The sequence below is a fragment of the Notamacropus eugenii genome, chromosome 2 (genome assembly GCF_028372415.1).
Source record: "Notamacropus eugenii isolate mMacEug1 chromosome 2, mMacEug1.pri_v2, whole genome shotgun sequence".
NCBI classification, from domain to species: Eukaryota; Metazoa; Chordata; class Mammalia; order Diprotodontia; family Macropodidae; genus Notamacropus; species Notamacropus eugenii.
In genome coordinates this window covers 299173921-299195229 of record NC_092873.1, presented here as the reverse complement: position 1 = coordinate 299195229, position 21309 = coordinate 299173921, and the positions used below count along the sequence as shown (strand labels likewise).

General features: G+C 43.7%; 1 protein-coding gene across 1 annotated transcript in view; it reads left to right on the top strand.

The window, feature by feature from the left end:
* Positions 1-11538: 11538 nt before the first annotated feature.
* The window catches only part of TBX15 (T-box transcription factor 15), a 145425-nt gene continuing 135654 nt past the window's right edge, over positions 11539-21309 (top strand). The window contains exon 1 of the mRNA XM_072644516.1: positions 11539-11924. Within this exon, the coding sequence (XP_072500617.1) occupies positions 11723-11924 (202 nt within the window). The 5' untranslated portion in view covers positions 11539-11722. The remainder of the gene's footprint in view (positions 11925-21309) is intronic.

Here is a 21309-nt window from a genome sequence, read left to right as displayed (position 1 = left end):
ACAAATAATTTGGTTTTTCTAAACCTCAGGTTGGAATTGACCTGGTAATAAAATAGGAGCTATTGTTGAATAGTGGAGAAAGAATTTGCTTAAAGTTGTGCTTTTTAACACAAGATTAATCTATCATTTACATTACAGATGGGTTGTTGGAAAAGATTATGTTTATATTGCAAATGGAGAGCAACTCAAATCCAGTTACTAGATTCTATGAGTTGATACTAGAATGGTGATGGGAGAATTTAGAGAAAAGTGCGAATTTTGGAGAAATTTGAAAGAAGAAACCATGGACAATGATAACAAATTTATTAGGTAAAAGCCAGAAGGAGGCCAAGATTTATAGCCTGGTAGACAGAAGAAATAGTGGTGCCATTGACAGAAATAGGCTAATTGGGAAGGTGAAAGTGTTAAGGAGTTGGGAGGAAGATAATGAGTTCAATTTTGTATGTGTTGATTTTTAAAGACATCAGAATAGAGTTGTCTTATGGTCATGTTTAAATGTAGGGTTAGAATGAAAATGGAAAAGATTTCTAATCTAGAGAATCTAATCTAGAGAAGCAGATTTGGTCAACTTCTACACAGCGGTTATAGTTGAAGCTATGAGGGTAGGTGAATTAACCAAAGGAATGAACAGAGAGAGAAGACACAACTCTGGGAGTTTCTCACAGTTTGAAGGTGAAAGAAATTAGAGGCACTGGAAGGCAACTGGAAAAGATACGTGACAGCATCATTAGCTGTAGTTTCTTTAGCATTGGAAAGTTTATAAAGTACTTTAGATGTGTTAGTTTATTTGCTGTTCCCAACAACTTTGTGAAGTGAGTACTAAAGGTATCATTATCCCCATTTTACAGATGAAGAAGCTGAGGTTAAAAGAAGTTTGTGCATGATCACCCAGTGTAAGAGCCAGGGTAATGGGAATAATATTGTAGTCCATGTCGAGAGGTTATTGTGAAGATTCCTCATTAAATAAAACATGTGATTTATTTTGAAGTGTGGGATTAAATGAAAGATTTTTAAAATTGTTGTTTATTTTTAAGATAGTATATTGCTGATTCCATATGGATGAAAGAGATCGAAGGTGCTAGATGGTAAAGGGCTTCATTTGAGAATGGGGAGGTGAAAGCATGTCTTCTTACTCTGGAGTTAGCATCTTTCCACTGTATCAGAATACTTTTATCTGGAAGGGTGAGATGATAGATGTCTGAATAGTAACAGTCTGAGGTGAAGATGAGGGCACATAAAGAAGCTTTTTCTAAATGAAGCTCTATCGGCAGGATTTTCTGTTAGCCAGAAGAAAAGAGAAAATCTTTAAAACTCACCAAGTAAGCAGTAGTCTGCTCCACCCATGTCTAAGGTCTACCTGCCTCCCAAACCAGCCCCAAATCTGGTGGAAGCACCGTACACTACGGGATGACAGGCTTCCCAAGTAAAAATGACGATTCTGTTATAGTTGGTGGTATTCTGTAACAAAGATGACGTCTGTCTTGAGCTGAAATTCAAGCACTCTGTCTCCATTCTCATTCCAGCCAAGACCAACCTTCCTACCTTTCCTATCAAGTCAAAAAGACTCATCTCTTCACGCTGAGCCAAAAAAAAAAAAAAAAAAAAATCACTCCCCTTTTCTCCCATGGGCATCTCTTCTGAATTTCACGAGAAGGAACGTTTTGAAATTATCTCCGTTCTTCTCATTTTGTTTTTGTCTAGGGTAAGAATAAGGTTGGGGATTAGCCACTTCACACTTCCCTAGGCTGGTATTGGGAGCTTAGAGAGAGGCAAGATTCGAGCAATCATTACATCTCTTCTCCCTCCCGTGCCCCCACCTGGTTCTTAATAATCGTAATATTTCAGACCAATGTCTTTGTTAAGGCCTGAAGTATTTCGTCAGTGATCACTTGTCACATATAGACAGCTAGAAAGAAAATGGCGTCTGTTTGAATTTGCCAATGGACAATTGCTTATTTATTTATTTTTCAGTGAGATATTTGCCCTTGAACTGGCGCAAATGTATGTGAGAAAGACAGAGACAAGCAAGTAGACAAGCAGGGAAATATAGATACCCAGGAAAGAAATTGTTAAGATCAGATGCCAAAGTTTGGGGAAGGGTTATTACTATCAGTTCCCGCATTATGGGAGTTACATTAGATCTCGTTATCTTTTTTCAGTGATCTGGTTTGAAAAGCAAACTTGATCCATGACTCTCGAGGTCCATTTTCTCTTTAGCATGAGAGATTTTATCAAGACTCTTCTCGCCAAATCGAGAACAATGGACATAGGATCGGATAAAGCTGCGGGGGCTGGGATAAATCTTTTAGCAAATAATTTAACTTCAGTGGTTCAAAATACCCGCAGTTTCGTCAGAGTGGGAGCCTGACTACCACCAGCAGATTGTAAACCCTTAGCATAAGGTTCTGGGGCGTTACTTTGGCCGAAAATGTCTGGACAAACATCTAGTGGTGGTGGGTTTGCCCATACTTAACTAATCTGGTTCTTGCAGGACAGACTCTTAGTCCTCCGCCATGGAAGCGGCCCTTTCGAGGTTGGTAGGATCTGACACATCACCATTCCTCCTCACCACCTCACCCAAGTATACGGAAAATCAAGGTCATTTCTAAGCAACGATGAAGAACTTTCTAGGAAGATGAAACAAATTAGAATGGGGGCTGGAGGGGAAGCGACTTATATTTGAAGGAAATTCCTTCCTCCTTCCTTTGTTTATCTTTCTGAAAGACCCTGAAAAATTTCTGAATCGAATCTGTAACATTTATATGACACTCCAAGGCTTGCAAAACATTATGTGCATGTGTGTGTGTGTGTGTGTGCGTGCGTGTGTTGTGTGTATAAAATCTTATTTTATCCCCAGAACGATTCTGGGTTGGGGCACTATTATCAGCTTCATTTTACAGCTGAATAAACGAAGACTCAGAGAGGTTAATTAATTTATCCAAGGTCATACAGCTTGTGCCTATGACAAGATTCAAACTCAGAATTTCTTGTTTCCAGGACCCGCAGTCAATCCTCTATGCACCTAGGTGCCTCTCCAGTTCTGTCCGTCTCTGTCATTGTTTAATCGTGTCTGATTCTTCTTGACCGGGTGGACTATACTGTCTGTGGGGTTTTCTTGGCAAGGATACTGGAGTTGTTTGCCATTTCCTTCTCCAGTGGATTAAGGCAAAGAGAGGTTAAGTGACTTGCCTAAGGTCACATAGCTAGTCAGTGAGACCGGCTTTGAACTCAAGTCTTTCTGACTCCAGGCCTAACATTCGACCCACTGAGTCACCTCGCTCACTTCTATCTGTCGTCAGATAGAAGTATTTCATTTCGTATTTGCTTTTCATTCCTCAATAAGTGTTTAGTCCAAAACCTATATCTCCTCCAGCAGCTTTTTGCGGCTGGAAATATAGAAAACAAACACTGGAGCTTCTATTCATATTCTAAGAAGTGGATTGATTTTTCTATACTAGCTAGATATGAGAACTCATGGGACTCATCTGACCTGGGAAAAGCTTCACATTTTCCGCTGTCCACCAGCTCGAGAAGACACTAATAGCCCTGCTTCTCTCTAGAACAGGGATTCTTAACTCGAGATCTATGGGTCCTTGTTTGATTTCAGAAGGTACCTGAATTTGGATAAGAAAAAAAAAAGTCTTTTAAATTGGTTTCCTTGGTAATTGGTTTCCTGTGAATTTTATATCATGTGTTTAATTTTTTTTTTTCCTGAGAAGAGACCCAGGAAACCTACAAGGAGTCCTTAGCTCACAGAAAAGTGAAGAAACCCTGTTCTCCACGTGCGGTTTTGCCCAGGAGTTTCAGATTTGCTCTGCCCTCATAGGTTTTTTAACCTACCACCGAGGGGTGGGGTATGGGAGCAGCAAAAAAGGTGGAGTATAGTGGAAAACAGCGGCTTCGTAACTACAGAGTAATTGGAAAACGTCTTTTAGCGTTTTTGCTTCCTATGCTCCAATTTGGAAGTATTCAGACTCAGTGTGCAGCACAGATGTGCACACACATCTGCGCTGCCACGATTACCCGTACTGATACAGGCCCCAGGCTCCTTGATAAGGCAACTTATTGGGGGTCCAGGGACCCTCCCTTCCCAATCGATTTTGACCTGGTCTTCTCTGGAGGACATGGATGATTAGGAAGAAAAGGTGCTCAAAAGCAAACGTATACCAATTTCTTCCCCCTAAAATGAATACAGTTCAAATAATTGTCCCATTCACTTAGAGATGTATGACTGTGGATACGCATTTGGTGCAAAAACTCGGCTATGCACTGCATGCTATCGTGGTGGCACAGGCATATGTACCCGATACATTTCGTTCTATAATGCTGTTTTATTAGGGACAAGTGAAATACAGCAACTGGCAATAACCACTATACAAAGGTTGCGAAACTTCAGGCTGATAATACGTAGGTAGGTGCAGCTTTTTTTCATTCATCTTCGATTCAGCACTCCTCCCTCCACTTTCTCTTTCAGAATTCTCTCTCTCTCTCTCTCTCTCTCTCTCTCTCTCTCTCTCTCTCTCTCTCTCTCTCTCTCTCTCTCTTTCTCTCTCCCTTCTCCCTCCCTCCCGCCATTCAGACGTCAGCTCTTTGCTTTTTTTTCTTCCTGAAGTAACGATTTTATGTAATACTTCCTCTCCATGGAAAAACAAATATAGTTGATTAACTTTAGCAAAACACCTGCAAACAGGGAGAGAAAGACTTGCTTTTCCTTGGCAGTGGATTGGGGGTGTGTATGTAGAAAGTAAAGAAAATCCAAAGCCTCTTTAACACCCTGGATCCTCTCCCATTCCTCCCAGAACTCTGCTGCGACCCTGACTTCCCCTTTTTCTTTACTGCCCTTTCCTCACACTGCCCGTGGGGTGGGAGGGGAGGAAGAGTTTTGCGGTTGTCTTGCCAGGCGCGTCTCTCCCTTTCTATCCCAGACTCCCAGTTCCCTGGGGTTTGGGGGAAAGCTCCAGGGTTGCACTGGTCTTGATGGCTGCTTCCTTTTCCACATTCATTGCCCGTGTTGACCAACTCTCGTTACAGACTGGGTGCCTCTTCAACCCGCCAGCTTGTCGTCCCCTTTAGCTATGCCCAGACTCGAACTTTCCTGGAGGCGCTAGGCCGCAGGTAGGATTATTCAAGTCCCTGGTCTCCTTTGCAGACACTTCGATTCTCCACAGGTAACTTCTTGTGAAGGAGCTCAGCCTGAGGAAATCTGGTCTCCATCACCTCTTGTAGGAAAGGGGAGAGTGCAAGAAAGTTGGGGGCAGGGTGAGTGTATGGCAGAATGGATGTGAACGTGTTTCCTCAGTCCTGAATGTGTGTTCGTGTGAGAGCGAGAGAGAATATAATTTTACACCCACTCATAATATGCATGTGCTTGTACAACGCATATGTAGATGTGTATATGCGTGTGGGCCTTTGCGCGCTCACATTTGTATGAATACGTGGAGGTGAGTGCGTGTCTCTGTGTTTCTTGGAGCAGGAGCGTTTTCCCAAATGGCATTATGAATCAGGCTGCAGTTAAAAACTTTACGGAAACTCCTAGTGAGTTTAAGCAGGTTTAGGGAAAATGCAGATGTTCTGCAAGCTGGGCAGGTCTGTAGCCTTAAAGAGCGGAAAGCACTGGGTGTCCACCACTTTGTACTCCTGCAGAGGAGTGTTCGTGTGTTGGGATGGAAGTAGGAGTGAGTGTTCTGCACTTTGCCTCTGTTGGGGGCCGCTTTCTCTGCCTCTTCAGCGGCCTCCTCGAGCCTCTCTTAGGAGTGAAGGCGAGCACTATGCTCTAAAGATCTCTCAATACGGGTTTCATTTTCTCGTTTCCTGCGAAGTAGTTCAGCAAGAAAACCTAGCCTTCCAACAATTCAGCTCCAGAACTCAGGGCCAGAGGTTGGGGGTTGGGGCAGGCTAAATGTCTTAGCCGAGGTTTGGGGTGGAGTTGGTGTAGGGAAGTGGATTGGGGGGTGGGGTGGGGGCGATGATGCTTTGAAGTTTGAGGCCTAGAGAAGGTTTTGTGGTTGCGAGATTCAGGGAACGAAATTTCCTTTTTTTTTTTTTTTTTTTAACCTGGGCCCAACTGAGCCCTGGTGTTGTTCTTACAAAGATCCTCTTTGTTAAGGGGCAAAACCTGAAGATTGAGAACCAACCACGAACCAGAGTTCGGTCAATGTTGAAGGACTGATTCCCTTCCCAACCCCCAGCTCCGCACCCCCCACCCAGCCGTCGCATTGAGTGGCTACAGCCAGGGAAGGCTAGGAAACCGGGTGGCTCGTTTTTATAGTCCAAGTGCATAATCGGGTTCCCCCTTACATCCCCTCCCCCGTCCCCACTCCCCACCTTGCCAGAAAAAAAGCAGATAAATTTATGAAGGGAGAGCTAAGAGAATAATTACAGGGTGAAGGTAGTTAAATTTTATTTCAAGTCCCAAAGGCGAAACCTGACATTTTATTGCAAACATCTGGAAGAACTACAAGACTGGCACGCTGCTAGTTTAAAATAAAAACAAAAGATTTTATTTCGCACAACAACAAAAACTAATAATTAAAGAAACCTCGCCAGGAGCTATCCCGCAGTTAAAGGAAAGCGGGAGCCGGTCGTGAACTGGCAACGACGCGTGACTAGTTCTCACCACACCGCATACTCTTGAGTGAAAGTTACTGAAGGGAATCTGCGAAAGTGTGGCCTGGAGGACAAAATTAGGGCCAAAGCAAGGTTTGAAAGGGTCCTGAGAAATTGGCTGCTCTGTTCATGTACCTCAACCCCTACCCTAGACCCTGGGCGGCCTCCCTTCTCCTTTGTGGCGATGCCTTATCCAGTCCTCTCCCTATTTATTGCTTCTGGATTTGACTTAGGGCTGCTCTGTCCCCATAGTTGGAAAGGCTCCCAAAGGGAGAATTTTGACTCCTTTCCTCAGGTGATTTCATCCAGAATGTTTTATATCTGTCAGTCAACAGAAAATACAATAAATTTCAGCCCCTCCCCAATATATAATTACCATGTGTTTTAGGGGGCAACCTCCTGCCATATACCGTCCACTATTTTAAACTTTGTTTTCAATTATTGTCTCAAAAACCCGAAATCAAACCAGGACAGGGTCAGGTCACCTTGATGTTGTTATATTCCAATTATTGCTGGGGATGGAGTGGTGAGTGAGTACATATGAGGACTAGGATATTTTGGGGAGTGTTTATGCTTGTGATTTCTGTCCTGTGTTGGAGAAAAGTCACTTCATTTTCTTTAGTCAAAAACTTGTCTGGATAAACACTAATTACTTTGACCTCCCTGGCTCATTCTGCTGCTTCCCAGTTCTTTCCTCCTCTTGTTGCTACTTCTCTTTCCCGAACAGGTAGCTGCTTTTACTTACTCCCTTATTCCAAGATCCAAAACAAATCCATCCCCAAACTGGAGTCCTACACTTAGGCCAGACTCTCATTCCCAGACCTTCTGAGCTGAAATGGACTGTTTCAGTCTCAGTCCCAAGGTCAGTGTTAATGTCCTGACAATGACTGGAGTACATCTGAGGGCATTGATTAATCAATTCTGGGATTTTGAATCCTTTTGAGTTTGTGTCCCTTGCCTCTTCCCCCATCATGGCCCGCAAATCTCAGTTGATTAAAAGTAAGGGAGGAGGGAGATAGAGACAGAGAATAAGGTAGAAACAGAGATCGAGCAGATAGAGAGTCAGGAACAAGGATAGAAGCGGAAAAGCACCCTCCAGCCTGCGAAGAGAAAAGAAAAGGTCAAAATAGGCTATACCACAGGCACATATATTTCACTCAAATCTACACACAAATAAAAGCACCCCGTCTATTTCTTATCACTACCTAGCCCCAGCAACACAACACTCACAAAGGTATCACACAATCATATATACTCCATCAGATTTTAGGCAGAAAATAGCTACCTATGCACCTCTCAGCCCCCACTTCTCACTTATGTCTAACAGGAATATCCCAGGTGAGAGTATCCCATAGTTTTGCGAATGCCTGCGCATCTATATGGGCCTAGATATATCACAATATAATCATAAAAAGGAATGGAAAGAGTCCCCCTCTTCGTGGGCCCAGGGCCCAAAGAGTAGGGAGTGTGTGTGTGTGTGTGTGTGTGTGTGTGTGTGTGTGTGTGTGTGTGCAGACACGCATTTCCACGTGGCACGGCTCACTCAAGTATCGGAACATGTGCACAGATTATCTGCATTCTATGTATTGGACATACACACACATGCCTGCATTGTGTTGGCCTCCGGACCGGTGTTCCAGGTAAGAGTACATATCTATCCTTCTTGCTTATCTAGGTTGTTTGTCTGCACCCCTGAGTGTACTACCCTCATGTGCCTCTAATGAAATGTGGAGCAGAGGCCGGTCGGAACGCTGAACAGGATTGCACTTGGGAGAGAGACGCTTCCCGTTCCCCTCCCGCCCCCCTTTCCGTTCCCTCGAACCAGAGAATGCAAAGGAAGGAGCTAGCTAGGTGCGGGAGTGTGTGGAGTCTAACTCATCTCCCAGGCTTTCCCCGCCCCCCTCCAGGGGCTGGGGCTTCCCGGTTCCAAAGCTTGGTTATTTTATGCACCTTTAGGGAGAGTAAAAGAGCGTTGGAATTTTCGTGCAGGGTTTGTGTGCCTGGGGCGAAGGGATGGGGAGGCCAAAAACTGTCGTTGAGCCTACTGAGGCTGAGGGAACCCGTAGAAGTCGGGGAAGTTATCTTTCGAATTTCTGCGCATTGTTTTGGGTGGCGAATACCTAGAATTACCGAAACAAGGGCCAGGGAAGCTAAAGAGATCCAGTATTGCTAGTGATATCTATGCTAGTGATAGCAGTACTTTGGGGTCAACAGAGAAAAAAAATACTGACAAAGGGTGGGATGGGAAAATTGACTCTGGCTTGAGCGTTCTTTGCAACTCAGCGCACCTCAGCATTTCGACACTTGCTCCTCGAGACTGGCGGAGTGACCTTACTCAGGGCACAGCAATTCTGAGAAAGGTAGCGAGAGATCTGAATTCAGCCCAGGACATAGATACCTCCTCACCTTCCACTATCTCAGACCTTAGACTTCCAAGCCCGCAATCTTGGGGAGGGGGGCGGAGAGAAGGGGCTTCAGAAAATGGCATCTGTGACACCCAACACTCACACATATGGACTGAAGCTAGGCCTTGTCCGGTCTGGTCTTCCCTCCTGGTTCAGCCTTCGGTTCCTGTAGTCTGCGATCTTGGAGTTTGTGAGAAGTAGTTTCTGCCTTATGATTTCCAATTCTTCCGCAGAAACGCCTCGGTAAAAATTAGGCAGGTTCTCTTTGTAAGGAGGTCCAGTATGCCATGATACTAGAAGACAATGTGAATTCCTTTCGTTACTGTGAAATGTTATGGTCAGATAGACTCGGGTCTATCTGTCCTTTCCCTATTTGGCAGACAGCCTGTATGCACACACGTTGTCTTTTCTTGCATGTATTTATTTTCTTCTGTCTCTGTTTCTATAGTATTGTCCGTCTTTATTGGTCTAGGTTGGTCTGTCATTCAGTATGTCGATCCTATACACTTTTCCAGCTGCCTGTCTGTCTGCCTACCTTTGAGAACTAGGCCTGAGGAAGAATATGAAATCTCTCTAATAATCCTCTCCTGCTGTAACTGATTTGTGCCTGAGGATTCTTCCTTGTGGCTAGAGCTAGTTGAAGTTTCTCTATTCCTTGTGTTAAGTTAGTGAACGCTAAGCCACTTGGGGGTTTCTGACGCAGTCTCTAAGGGATTCACCACCTGTCTTTCATCTCAGACAGCAGGGCGTAAAAAGGTAAAACCATGTTTTGGAGAGAGGTGGTCGTTCTTTTTTGTGTGTGTTGTGTGTGTGTGTGTGGGGTCGTTAAACTTAACAAGTAATTTAAAACTATTTTAAGAAACTAAGCGTGTGAAATAGTGAGGAAACTCCAAAAGGGCTTTTTCTGCCAAAGAGAAGGGAAGGGAAGAGAGAAAAAAAAGGGAAGAAAAAAAGGGAAGAAAAAAGAAGCATCCTCCTTGAAGAATTTAGATGATGGCCTGACCCCTCCCTCCCCTCATTTCCCTGTTCTCTCTCAGAGGAGAAGCTCTCGGGCAAAGCGCTGAGGGCTCCCCAGCTGGGCCCCCAACACATCGAGGAAACTCGGGCTTGTGCCTGGAATGCTGGGGAAACTGTGACCCAGAACTCTCCAAGTGCTTCAACTTGGCCTTTTGAGGCTCCCCCTCCCACAAGCCCCCCAAGCCTCATTCGAAAAGCTCAGACTGTGGGCTGGAGAACACTTCCGAATTCGTTTTCTTCATCGCAAAACGTGTATGGGCTCTTGTTGAGACAGGTACACTGTGGGGTAAGAAAGGGATTTTTATGTAATTTTTGAAGATGTTTAATAGTAAAGGTGTTGGGGTCGGGGGTGCAGCGAGGATTAAGCCAAGAGGAGACTTCAAACAAAATAACTAATGAAACACTGGGGCTGCCAGGTCTAAATGCTGAGTTTAGGAAATTCTGTTGAATTGAGGGAGCAAGTGGAGATATAGCCTAATACTCATCATTTAAAGACACTTTGCAAATCCCACAATATTCTTTGAGTCCCAAGTTCCAGGGTCTTTATTGACTACCTGGGAGGCATCTAAGATACTTAGCTGAATTAGAAAGAAATGGAAACTTGGGGTTTGAGGAAATTTCATTTTTCGACCCTAAGGTTGAACTGTTTAGATTTCCCCTTCTCAACTCACCCCCAATTCAAGTGGGATCCGGGGTAACAAGGGTTAATGCAGAGGCTAACTAAGGAGAGACAAATAGGCCCAAGTTCTTGCCCCTTAGCCTCAGTCTCTCCTAGGTTCTCATTGGACAACAGCTTTGGGGTTTCTCCTGTTCCCTCTTCCCCTATTGGTCGAGGGCCTTGCTTTTTTTTTTTTCCTTTCTCTCTCTCTTTCCCTTCCCCCTCCCTCTCCCTTGCGCCTTTGACTGGCACACACAGCCTGGCCCCAGCTCTTCGGGAAAGGGAGGTTTTAAAAAAAAGTTTCCCAGAAGTTTGGATCAGCGGAAAGACGAAGAGAGGGGGAGAGAGGAAAAGAGAAAGAAGGAGAAAGAGGGAGGGAGAGAGGGGAGGAGAGAAAGAGAGGGAGGGAAAGAGAGGGAGGAGAGAGGAGAGAGGGAGAGAGAGAGAGAGAGAGAGAGAGAGAGAGAGAGAGAGAGAGAGAGAGAGAGAGAGAGAGAGAGAGAGAGAGAGAGAGAGAGAATTTAAAAAAAGATGAAATCCAGTCCGAACAGCCTTTGAGCCTGCCCGGGAGGGGGGGGTGGGAAGCGAGGCAGGGGTGGGGACAACAGCCAGCACCTCTCAGCTGTCCGGGAGCCTCCACTACTACAGCCGCGGCCGCCGCCTCCGCTCCGCCGGGGTCCAGCGCCACAGCCTCTTCCCCAAACTCATGTAGCAATACAGTCCCCGCTACGGGCCCAGGTTCCTAACTGCTGGGGGCTGCGGGGGACGCTTTCCGGAGACGGAGGCAGAGTGAGTGGGGTGGCAGTGCTGGGCTGTGGGGGGGTGGGTGGGGGGGTGGGGGGGAGGGGTAGAGAGGACTCTGAGAAGCCACCACCTCCGCCAGCGCCGAGACCCACTGCCGCAGCCGCTGCTGCTCTAACCTCCCGTCGTCGCTGCTGCCTCTTCCCGGCTGAAGCTCCACCGGCCGCTCCGTCTTAGCGCACCATTTGGAGCCGGCTACGGGTGGGCTGGCAGTCCAGGGCGCAGGGCGGCTAAGATGAGTGAAAGGAGAAGATCTGCAGTCGCCTTGAGCTCCCGAGCACATGCTTTCTCCGTAGAAGCCCTAATTGGGACAAATAAAAAGCGCAAACTCCGAGACTGGGAGGAAAAGGGTTTGGATCTGTCCATGGAGTCCCTGAGCCCCGCGGGACCGCTAGGAGACAACGAGGACGCGGCTCACTGCCTGGAGCCCCACCCCGGTGAGTACGGCGTGCGTAGCAGGCGGCGCCGGGACAGGGGGCAGAATGTAAATCCGGGAAGGTAGGGGGCTGGCCTTTCCCTTTTTCTCTTTTACTTTGTTTTTTTTTCTCCCTTTCTTTACTTTTTGTTTCCTTCGTCCCTCATTTTCGTCTTTCCTTTTTTTCCTGCAGTTCTTTAAAAGGAAAAGATTTTGTTTTCTTTTGCACCAATGTCTCCAATCCTCCCAGTTGGCTCTTCAAAACTTTTTTTTTTTTTTTTGGCGGTAGGTATGGTGTGGTTGCTGCTATTCTATTATAAAACTAAGGTGCAGAAGCTTATTTATTAAATTGTGGAGTGGTGTCCTTTCTGGGGTGTGCGCTCCAAATTCTGGGCCAGATCGATTCCGCGATAATGTGTGAGGATCTGAGCAGCTGAGAATGAGCACCTCTTCTCTTGAGTCACCCGCTGAACCATTTCTTCCTCAGAAAGAAAACCCTTCTTTACTTATGATCCCTTAACTTGCTTTACCCCTTACTCAATCCCCCCGCCCTTTCCCACCTTACTGGGGTTGAAGTTGTGTGTGCGTGCGTATGTTTTTCTGGCCATTAGAAATCGAAATTACATTATTACTGTATTTGTGTGTAAGTTCATAATTATGGGAATTCTTTTCACATACCCTTAATTCTGTCTCTTGAATATATTCTCCGGACATTCACATCTATTATCTGAGTAGACAGAGGAATACAATTAATTTATATGAGACATACACATCTGCAAAAACATTACAAAATTACCCTCTTGGTATGTTTTTGAACAGAATTGTAGAAGAAATAAAAGCTTACATCTTTCTTGTGCTAAGTGCCAAGATTTCGCCTGTGAAAACCAGCGTAGGTCGAACAGCTGTTATCAGAAGAAACAGTCGCATGCACATATATAGCACATGCAGCCTCTTTTGGTTGTTTCGGTACATATCCAGTCCAGAGATTCTAAAGTATTTCTGGAAGCGATCTCATGGATCTGGAGGCGGGAAGGGGGGAGATGACACACGTTTAGAGAAATTGGAAAGGGGGAGAGCAGAGTCAGAGACACCCCAGACCGTCAATTTACAGGGGGCCAGAGCAGCGGGAAGACAGAGAAAATCTTGTTTCTTGAAACAGCCTGGCCCAAGAAAGATTCGGAGAAGGGGGCAGCTGTCTGCTACATTTTTTTTTTTTTTTAAGCAGTGACAGTTCAATTTCCATGGCCATGAGACTAATAATAATGCGATTAAAGGGTGGACTTCTGAGACAGGATTTTATGAATTCTTCGTGTTTTTGTGTCAAGTTACGGTATTTGGCTTTAGTGTTGGAGAATTATTTTTATTAGACGGTGAAAAGAAAATTAAAAGGAGATTTATATCGGTGGAATACGTCTACGCATTCACGGGCATAGGAATTTGGAACGCTGGTAATGTGATTTAAGTACTGCTTCTTTCCCTGGGCAAGTGCTCAAAGTCTCAGAGAATGTTAAGCTCTGGAAATCATATTGTGCAACTCCTTCGTTTTTACTGATGAGGAAAATGAACAACAAAGGAGGTAAAACGACTTGCTCAAGGTCAAACAAATCTAGGTAGGGGAGAGTTGGGTCTGGAATCCATGTCCTCTGGCTCCAAGTGTCTCAAATAGTGAGTTCTATTCCATCATGCGGCCTCTTAATACTTCTGTGAAACTGTTTCCGTAGCGCTATTTTAGTACTCTTGTCCCAGAGTAACCAGAGCACTAGAAGGGGTTTCGAACAGGCAGCGTTTGGGGTTTCTGCCTATTCCATTTCCCTTTCGATATTCTTCCTATCCAAGTTAAAATTACTAAGGGAGTAGCTTCGACAGCAAAATTGGGACTCTATTTCCCGTTTACTGTCCCCCTCCCCCGCCGCCCCAACAATATTTCTCTTTGATTCTTCTCAAGGACTAGGCGCTGTCGGCCGATTTTCCTCGGTTTAGTTATTCTGTGGTTTCACTGTTAAAATGGGATAACACAAGTTCTCCTAATCAGAGTCACGTTCTTGGATTTTTCTTTCTCCGCTTCTCAGCTGGAAGATCAAGGCCAGGGTGTTTGGCAGCCAGGAGGGAGTTAAGAAAGGGAAAATGGAAACATTTTTGGGGGAAAACATAAACATTCGAAAATAATAATAGTAGGAAATATATATACACACACATACATACACATAAATATATGTATGTGTATACACACACATGTGGGAAAACTTTTAGTCCTTCATTTTCTTCTCCTTCCACAAAAAGAAGGCAGCCTTGTAGAGTTCTTTCAATTTGTGAACTTACAATCTTCAAAACAACAACAACAACAACAAACCACACTTGAAGCAAGAAATGATTTCTTTTAGGAAAGAGTGGGGAGGAGGCGGCATTAAAAAAAAAAGGAAATCAGTAGTATCTTTCCTCCTTTTGCGAAGCTCTTACTTGCCCCGAGATTTCTGCGTGGGAAGGAATGAGTCCCTGCGGAAAGACAGTTCCATCCGCTTGCGTGCATGGAGCCGACAGACAGAAAAGTGAGCCACCCTCCTGAAGGGGCGATTGCCAGAGAGGGCCTCGAGGTTCGTTGATTGCTCCTGGGAAGTGAGGTATTCGGGCGAATAACGCAGGCCCGGAGCTGAGGTGCCCAGGGAAGGAGATCTTGGGGCGAACACGCGCGCTGGCTCTTTGCTGGATTTGGAGGACTGGGGTTCTTCTACTTATTTCTCCCTTTCGTTGTCCCGACTCTCCATAGCATGAGCAATAGAAATTACAACCAGGTTTAAAGGGGAAATAAAGGTAACCAAATTAAACAACCAAACTGTGATCCGAAAAGACGAGCGGGAGACTCAACCCGTCGGGTCCTTGGCCCATCTCTAATTGCGACCTTTTCCCTTCCCGCATTTAGAGGGGAAACACGGCCAAGAACTCTTTCACATTCTTTCCAGAGAATAAAATCAAGGCCGGACAGGGCTAGAGGAGCATGATGATTATTTAGGAGGACAATTGGGATTTGTGTTTATATTTTATTTAGCTTTTGTACAGGGTGTTGTAGCCCTGGGGCAAGATTCAGAAAGCCCGAGAATGCTGAGAAGAGCCCCAGAGCATATATGTCTCCTCTTCTGTTTTCTTCCCTTCCAATTTCTCTCTCTCTCTCTCTCTCTCTCTCTCTCTCTCTCTCTCTCTCTCTCTCTCTCTCTCTCTCTCTCTCTCTCTCTCTCTCTCTCTCTGTCTGTCTCTCTGTCTCTCTCTCTGTCTCTCTCTCTCTTTCTCTGTCTGTCTCTCTGTCTCTGTCTGTCTGTCTCTGTCTGTCTGTCTCTGTCTGTCTGTCTGTCTCTGTCTCTGTCTCCTCCTTGGTTTCAGTCACTGCTTTATTTTATTTAATTGCTCGCAAGGCGAAAGTCCCAAATTGACGATAATAATAATGATAATAATACTAACTTCCTCATCCCACGCCCGCATAACGGGAACGTCTATCGTAGCGAAGCAAAATCCAAAGAGTGGTGGGCGGGCAGAGGAAGGAAAAGGACAAAAAGTCGCCGAGGCACCTAACACCTTTTCTGTCAAACTTCCAACTAATCGGAGTGGAAATAAAGAAAAAAGCTCAGGGTCACAACCTCGGACCTTGAAACTTTCAGTGAACTTCGATGGGGCAGGAAGGCATTTCTCCGATTCAGGATGCTCGCACGTGTGTCCCAATTCAAAAGGCAAAGTTCCCCAGGATTTAGGAGAACCAGAAGCTAGGGAGCTGGAAGAGAAAGGTCAAGTGCTGTTGTCCCAATTGTGACTGACACCCGCCGGGCTTTCTTGCGCCCCTCTCCCTTCGCTGCCCCCAAAGCGCTCAGGGCCTCTACAATTGCGACCTTGAAAAGACCTTCACGGAGCCTGACAGTCTCCACTTTCTAACCCCAGATAGTATGTTCTAACTTCAAATCCCATCAGATTTACCCCGAAAACATTCGGGATTTTCCCGTCGAAAGCCCCACTTAAATAACTCAGATGTTCTCGGCTTGGGCTTGCAGCCACTGGTGAAGAGCACTTTGAGGCTTAAAGCTCAGAGGACTACAAGGCCTTCCAGAGCGCTTTGGGGTTCGCCCTCATGAGACACAAAAGCCTGCACCTTTGGGCTGGCTTGGGAAATGTCGCTGGTCCGCGGACTTCCTTAGACACCAAAAAGAGGGCAGGATGGTGCAGGGACCCCCCAGGACGTAGTAAAGAGCTGGCTGACCTGTCTGGGGTTACATCTGCCGGCGAGATGAATCTTGATGCCAGACATTATGCTCTCTGACTTAGGAAGTCACTTTAACCAGTTCAGGGTCTTAATTTTATCTCCTTAGCGAAGTCAATTCACTTCAAGTAAGGACAACCTGGGGAGAAATCAAAGGGAATTTGTTTTTGGTTTTGGTGATGTTTAGGTAATGGAGGAAAGATTGACTAGGTTTCTATGTGGTTATAGATTTGTGAATGTTTGCAAGCCCAACGACTCGAAACTGGACGAGAAAGTATACAACTAATAATTTCAGCAGCTACGAGAGAACCTTATAATATTGCTGAGTACAGTAAATTTCTTCCTTGTAGTTCTGTGGCTCAGTCTGAAGAGCTCAAACAGGCTCAGGGATCTCTTCACGATTCTCCTTCCTTCCCGAGAGATACTATTACCCGGGTTTTCCAGATGTGACTGACCCTATGTGAGTGTTAGAATAGTGGATGGTCCCTGCAGACTTGACAACGCCAGTCAATCCAGTTGGGTGTATAGTTTTGGCTCAATCTCTCAGATGAAATCCTTTGGGGGAGAAGAGAGTGTGTGAGGGAGTATGCTTGGGTGAAAGTTTTTACGTATGTGTCCTGCCCCAACGCAGAGCAAGACATGCATAAGGCTTCCTTGCTATTTTGAAATATGGTTCCCTATGTCAGATCCTTTGTAAGTGCCTTTACATGAGGGAGATAGCCCGGTCTTCTAGAGAGAGGTCTGAAATTGTCATTGACTGATCTTGACGGTCTAAGAAGGGTGTTAGTTTCCTGGTTCATAGTGGTGAGATACTTTCTCTGAGGACTTTCAGACAAATTTATAAATGTAAAAAGTCGTATGGTGGTGTGGTGTGGTGCGGTGCTCTGTGTAGCAACTGCGGTGAGTATGTCTTGAAAGGAATAATAGCTGCATTATGCCAACCGAACTTTGGAAATATTATTGTTAAGTAAAGAGTATTGATCTCGTCAAATCAAATGCTATAAAGTCTTATGAACAAACACTGCTGGAATAATGGCAATACCACCAGGTGAAATAGCTTTTAAGTTTCGAGTGGCTTCTTAAAGCCTATGAGAGAGAGAGAGACTTTGTAGAATCTCTCTCTCTTTTTTTTTTTTACTATTATTTTTGCCTGATAACATTTCTAAAGAAAGATGTGATCAGGTTTAAAAAAAATGATAGTGTCCAGTTAGATCTCCTCAAATGTGATCTCTCTTCCCCTTCCCCCTCCCAGACTTCTTGTATAAAGGGCAAGGGTGCACACATGCTTAGCAGAAGGTTTTCCATTTCATCAAAGCCTCGGGGTAAATAAATATACTGTTGCCTCTCTCCAGTCTCTTCCTGGGTGCAAGCCTGGCCTCTCTTCTCTGCCTACTCCAAGTAGATTATCACTGGATGTTAAAAGAGAACTCACTAGGGTTCCCCAGACCCAGTATCCATGCGATCCTTAGGTTGATTACTTGGAAGAGTTTGAATAAGAAGCTCCCAGTGATCCGGGAGAAATGGAGATCAATTCTTTCCTAAACTCTTCAGCAGAGAGTTCCCAGATGATGTGCATACAGATCCTAGCATGATGGCCCACCAAGCACCCACAAAGCTGTTATGCATCACAGTACACCTTGGTTTTTCTAACTCACATGTCAAGTTCCTGTTAAGTAAAAATCAGTGAGATGAACAAACGGGAGATTCTATACTTTAAAGGTACATAAAAGTTAACTCAAATTTCTAGATACTCCAGAAAAAAATCTTTTCAATGATCTTAAAGAATGTCATGAAATTCTATAAAAAATGTATCAAAACTAAATTAATTTAAATTTATTTTAATTAAAGAAAATATGAAAGTTACTTTGAGGAGTGTTTGAGAGAAGACCAGTTGTATCTTGAAAGGAGACAACTGGGTTGGAGAGCCTTGCATCTACCAACAAAGCAAAATTAAACAAATTGACTCAGGTAAACAGACAATCTACAAAACTGAAGTGGGTTCCTTTAGGTGTTGCTCTCCCTGCCTTTCTCTAATTATCTGGATAATTTCCTCCACTCTTCATTTTACTGTGCCGAGATCAATAGAAAAAGTCACCCAGAAACAACTAAAGACAAAATGTTTTATCAGATAAGAGTGAAATATTGTACTTAAAAAGCTTTTTAAAAAAATGTATCTAAGATAATTGAAGGTTTCTTAAAAAAAGAGCAAACCCTTAATGGTGGAAACTTTTCATGATTATTGTAGATATTATCTGCTTTTCAAAAAGTACCTAGTAGAATTAAATGAAACACTGATTATGGAATCTGGCATATTTTACACTGGAGTGTAGAAGAATTCCATCCTAAATCTGTTAGCTCCTTCCAAAAGCAGAGACAAATGACCAAAGTCAAAGTTAAAGCCTGTACATTTCACAGAAAATGGGAGGATGAACAGATTTGCATTTGCTTTTCAATTCTAGAAAGGCAATTAAATAATCTATTAAATAATGGTTCTGGGCTGTATGTGACTATCCTTTAGTGACTTCCAAAAGAAACAAAGCAGCCTAGTAGAAGGAAAAATTTTAGTGGATTTGTTGATCAGAAGTTTTCATTTTGATATTTGGTGGATATTCTCCCATACTGGCAGGTAACTCAGAGAATTTGGATTCACTTTGAAACAATAAAGACTGATTTTTTTCTTTTTTTCTCTTTTCTCCATATTGATCATTTTTACTTTTTCTCCACACCCCCTCCCCCCTGGGTTTCCTAGTCGGTTTAAGTTCAGAATTTTATGTGTGCCTGTCTGAGATCAGATGCTTAAAGACTGAACCCTAGCTAACATCCCAGCAGGGAAGAGCAATTAGCAAATTCGTGAATGGGGTTCTGTTTACACTTCTATTAAGAAGGATAATTATTTGTTAATTTAAGTAAGACCTTATGCCTTGGTTATAGCTATTACCAGTGATGCCTCAGCCTGAGTCCCTCACAGGAAATGTAAGAGGTGGGGAATTTAAACATACTTGTAAAATTCAATTGCATTTTCATTTTAATCAAAGCAGAAGTTTTCAATTAAAACAAACTTAGAGTTGTAAACAAGCCCTAAAATTTCTCATTCTTTATTGTTGACACACCCAATGTTTATTCTAAGTACTCTCTCTACATACAACATAATGTATATAACTATAGATTTATGTCCATTATGATATTCATTCATTCATTAATTTATCAATTCACTACATATTTATTAAATTTATACTGTGTTCTGGGTGCTGGGGACAGCACAAGACATGAAACTCTCCATGGGCATATTACAGCATGATAGTAATATTCTGTATTACAGTAATATGTAATAACACTGTACTATAGATAATGGTGGGGAGAGAGAAACAAAATGATAGTTTCATTGTAGTTTTTGCTGAGCTAACTCATTTACAAACAGAGCATCTGAATTTTGGGAGGTCTTCAGGGATGTCACCTCCAGGTTTTGTTTGATAATTGTAGAAATTTCCCAAGGCTGAAGCTATGTCCCTAGTTTAGCCTTTGGATTGGATCCTGATGTTATAGGATAAAGGAAAGAGCATAGATTGGGGGAAGGGGCAGTCCTATAGTGGGAAATTTCTTTAATTTATTGGATGATGACATTCATTTTGAAAAGTGCAGATGAATTTTACTGTGAATACTAATCTCACATTTTTCATCCAATGAGTAAATTGTACAGTTATTAGAGTCTGGGGAAACTCAGAATGAATAACAGAGAATATGAAAATCACTGAACTTTTTGTTTTATTTTTTAAGATAAATGGAACATAGAAATAACATAAAATATGCAGAAGCATTTCTCCTTCTCATCTCCTCTGTTTGCATTGACCATATTAAGCTTCTCCAAGGATCAGATGAAATGGTGTGCATGAAAACACTTTGAAAAGCACAAATCATTAAGAGATTATTATAATGTAGCTAGCAGAGACCATGGGGTTTAAACTTACAGAACTCCAGTGAATGCCATGATATTATTCTCCTCTCTATCCCCCTTGTTTCCTGTTTAACACCGTCCTACAATACAATGTTTATTTTTAAAGCCCTAGACTGGGGCTCATAAAGCCCTGTTTTCACTCTTACCTCCTCCTGTGGCTTACTTGACCCCCGACCTGCCCCCCTCCCACATGAGGATCAGAAAGCCAACTCTTCCAGAAAATTTCAGATGGGGTTTCACTGTGGAAGGAATTCTGATTTTACCTTCTTCCTGTGAATGGTTCCTTGGAAAAATTAGACAGTTTCAATTACCCTCAGAAGTCTATTAATTGGGTCCAAATCACAGATTACACCTCACTTTCATCCCTTTGCCTTTGGCTGGGTGTTTCCTAAACTCTCCTCTCCAGCAACTCCTCTTCCTGTCCGGGGCTAGCTGGTTTCAGAAAACATGGAATTATTTTTCTTTTTCCTCAGATGACAGAGAGCAAGAAAACAGGAGAGGGCCTTTGTGGAACGACTACCCACAGAAATCTAATTTCTGTTGCCATATTTTAGCTATAGCCTCAAGTTTCCCTCTTCATCCCATAGCTCCCCATACTCCAGCTTCAGGCAATGTGTCTTGAGCTGGGGAGGTCTTACTGCATCCTTCAGCTCAAGGCAGATTCCATATGTTCAGAAACCTTGATTGTGGCATTTTAAATAACCAGGGACACTGGAGTGCTCCATGATGGCTGATTCCTCTCATAAGCTCCAGTTACTGAGGCCTGTTGACTATGAGGCAAAGGGATGGGGTTTTGGGGGGTGGAGGTGGGGAGGGCATAAAAGAAAACAAAAAAAAATTCCACCAAAAATGCAGTTAAGAAGGGGCCCAAGGATCTTACACCTCACGCCCTGAGGGGGATTTGAATTTTGCTTTCATCAGGCCCAGCAAATTTCAGAAGAATCAAACTGACTTCAAACATTAGGAGCAATTAGAAACCAGGAATTTCTCTGCTTGCTGAACTTTTTATCCCTAAACATTTCCAAATGGGTAAATCTAGGGTCAGGAGATATCTTAGCAACTCTATTACAGAGGATAGTAATAATTTAGCCTGTTCAAAAAGCAAAATGTCATTTAAAGTTAATAGTTTTGCTAGTGTAGTTAATAGCTTTGCTCACTTAGATGTAACTTTGTAGAAATATGAGCAAGCATTTAATGATCCAATAGGATAAAAATCAC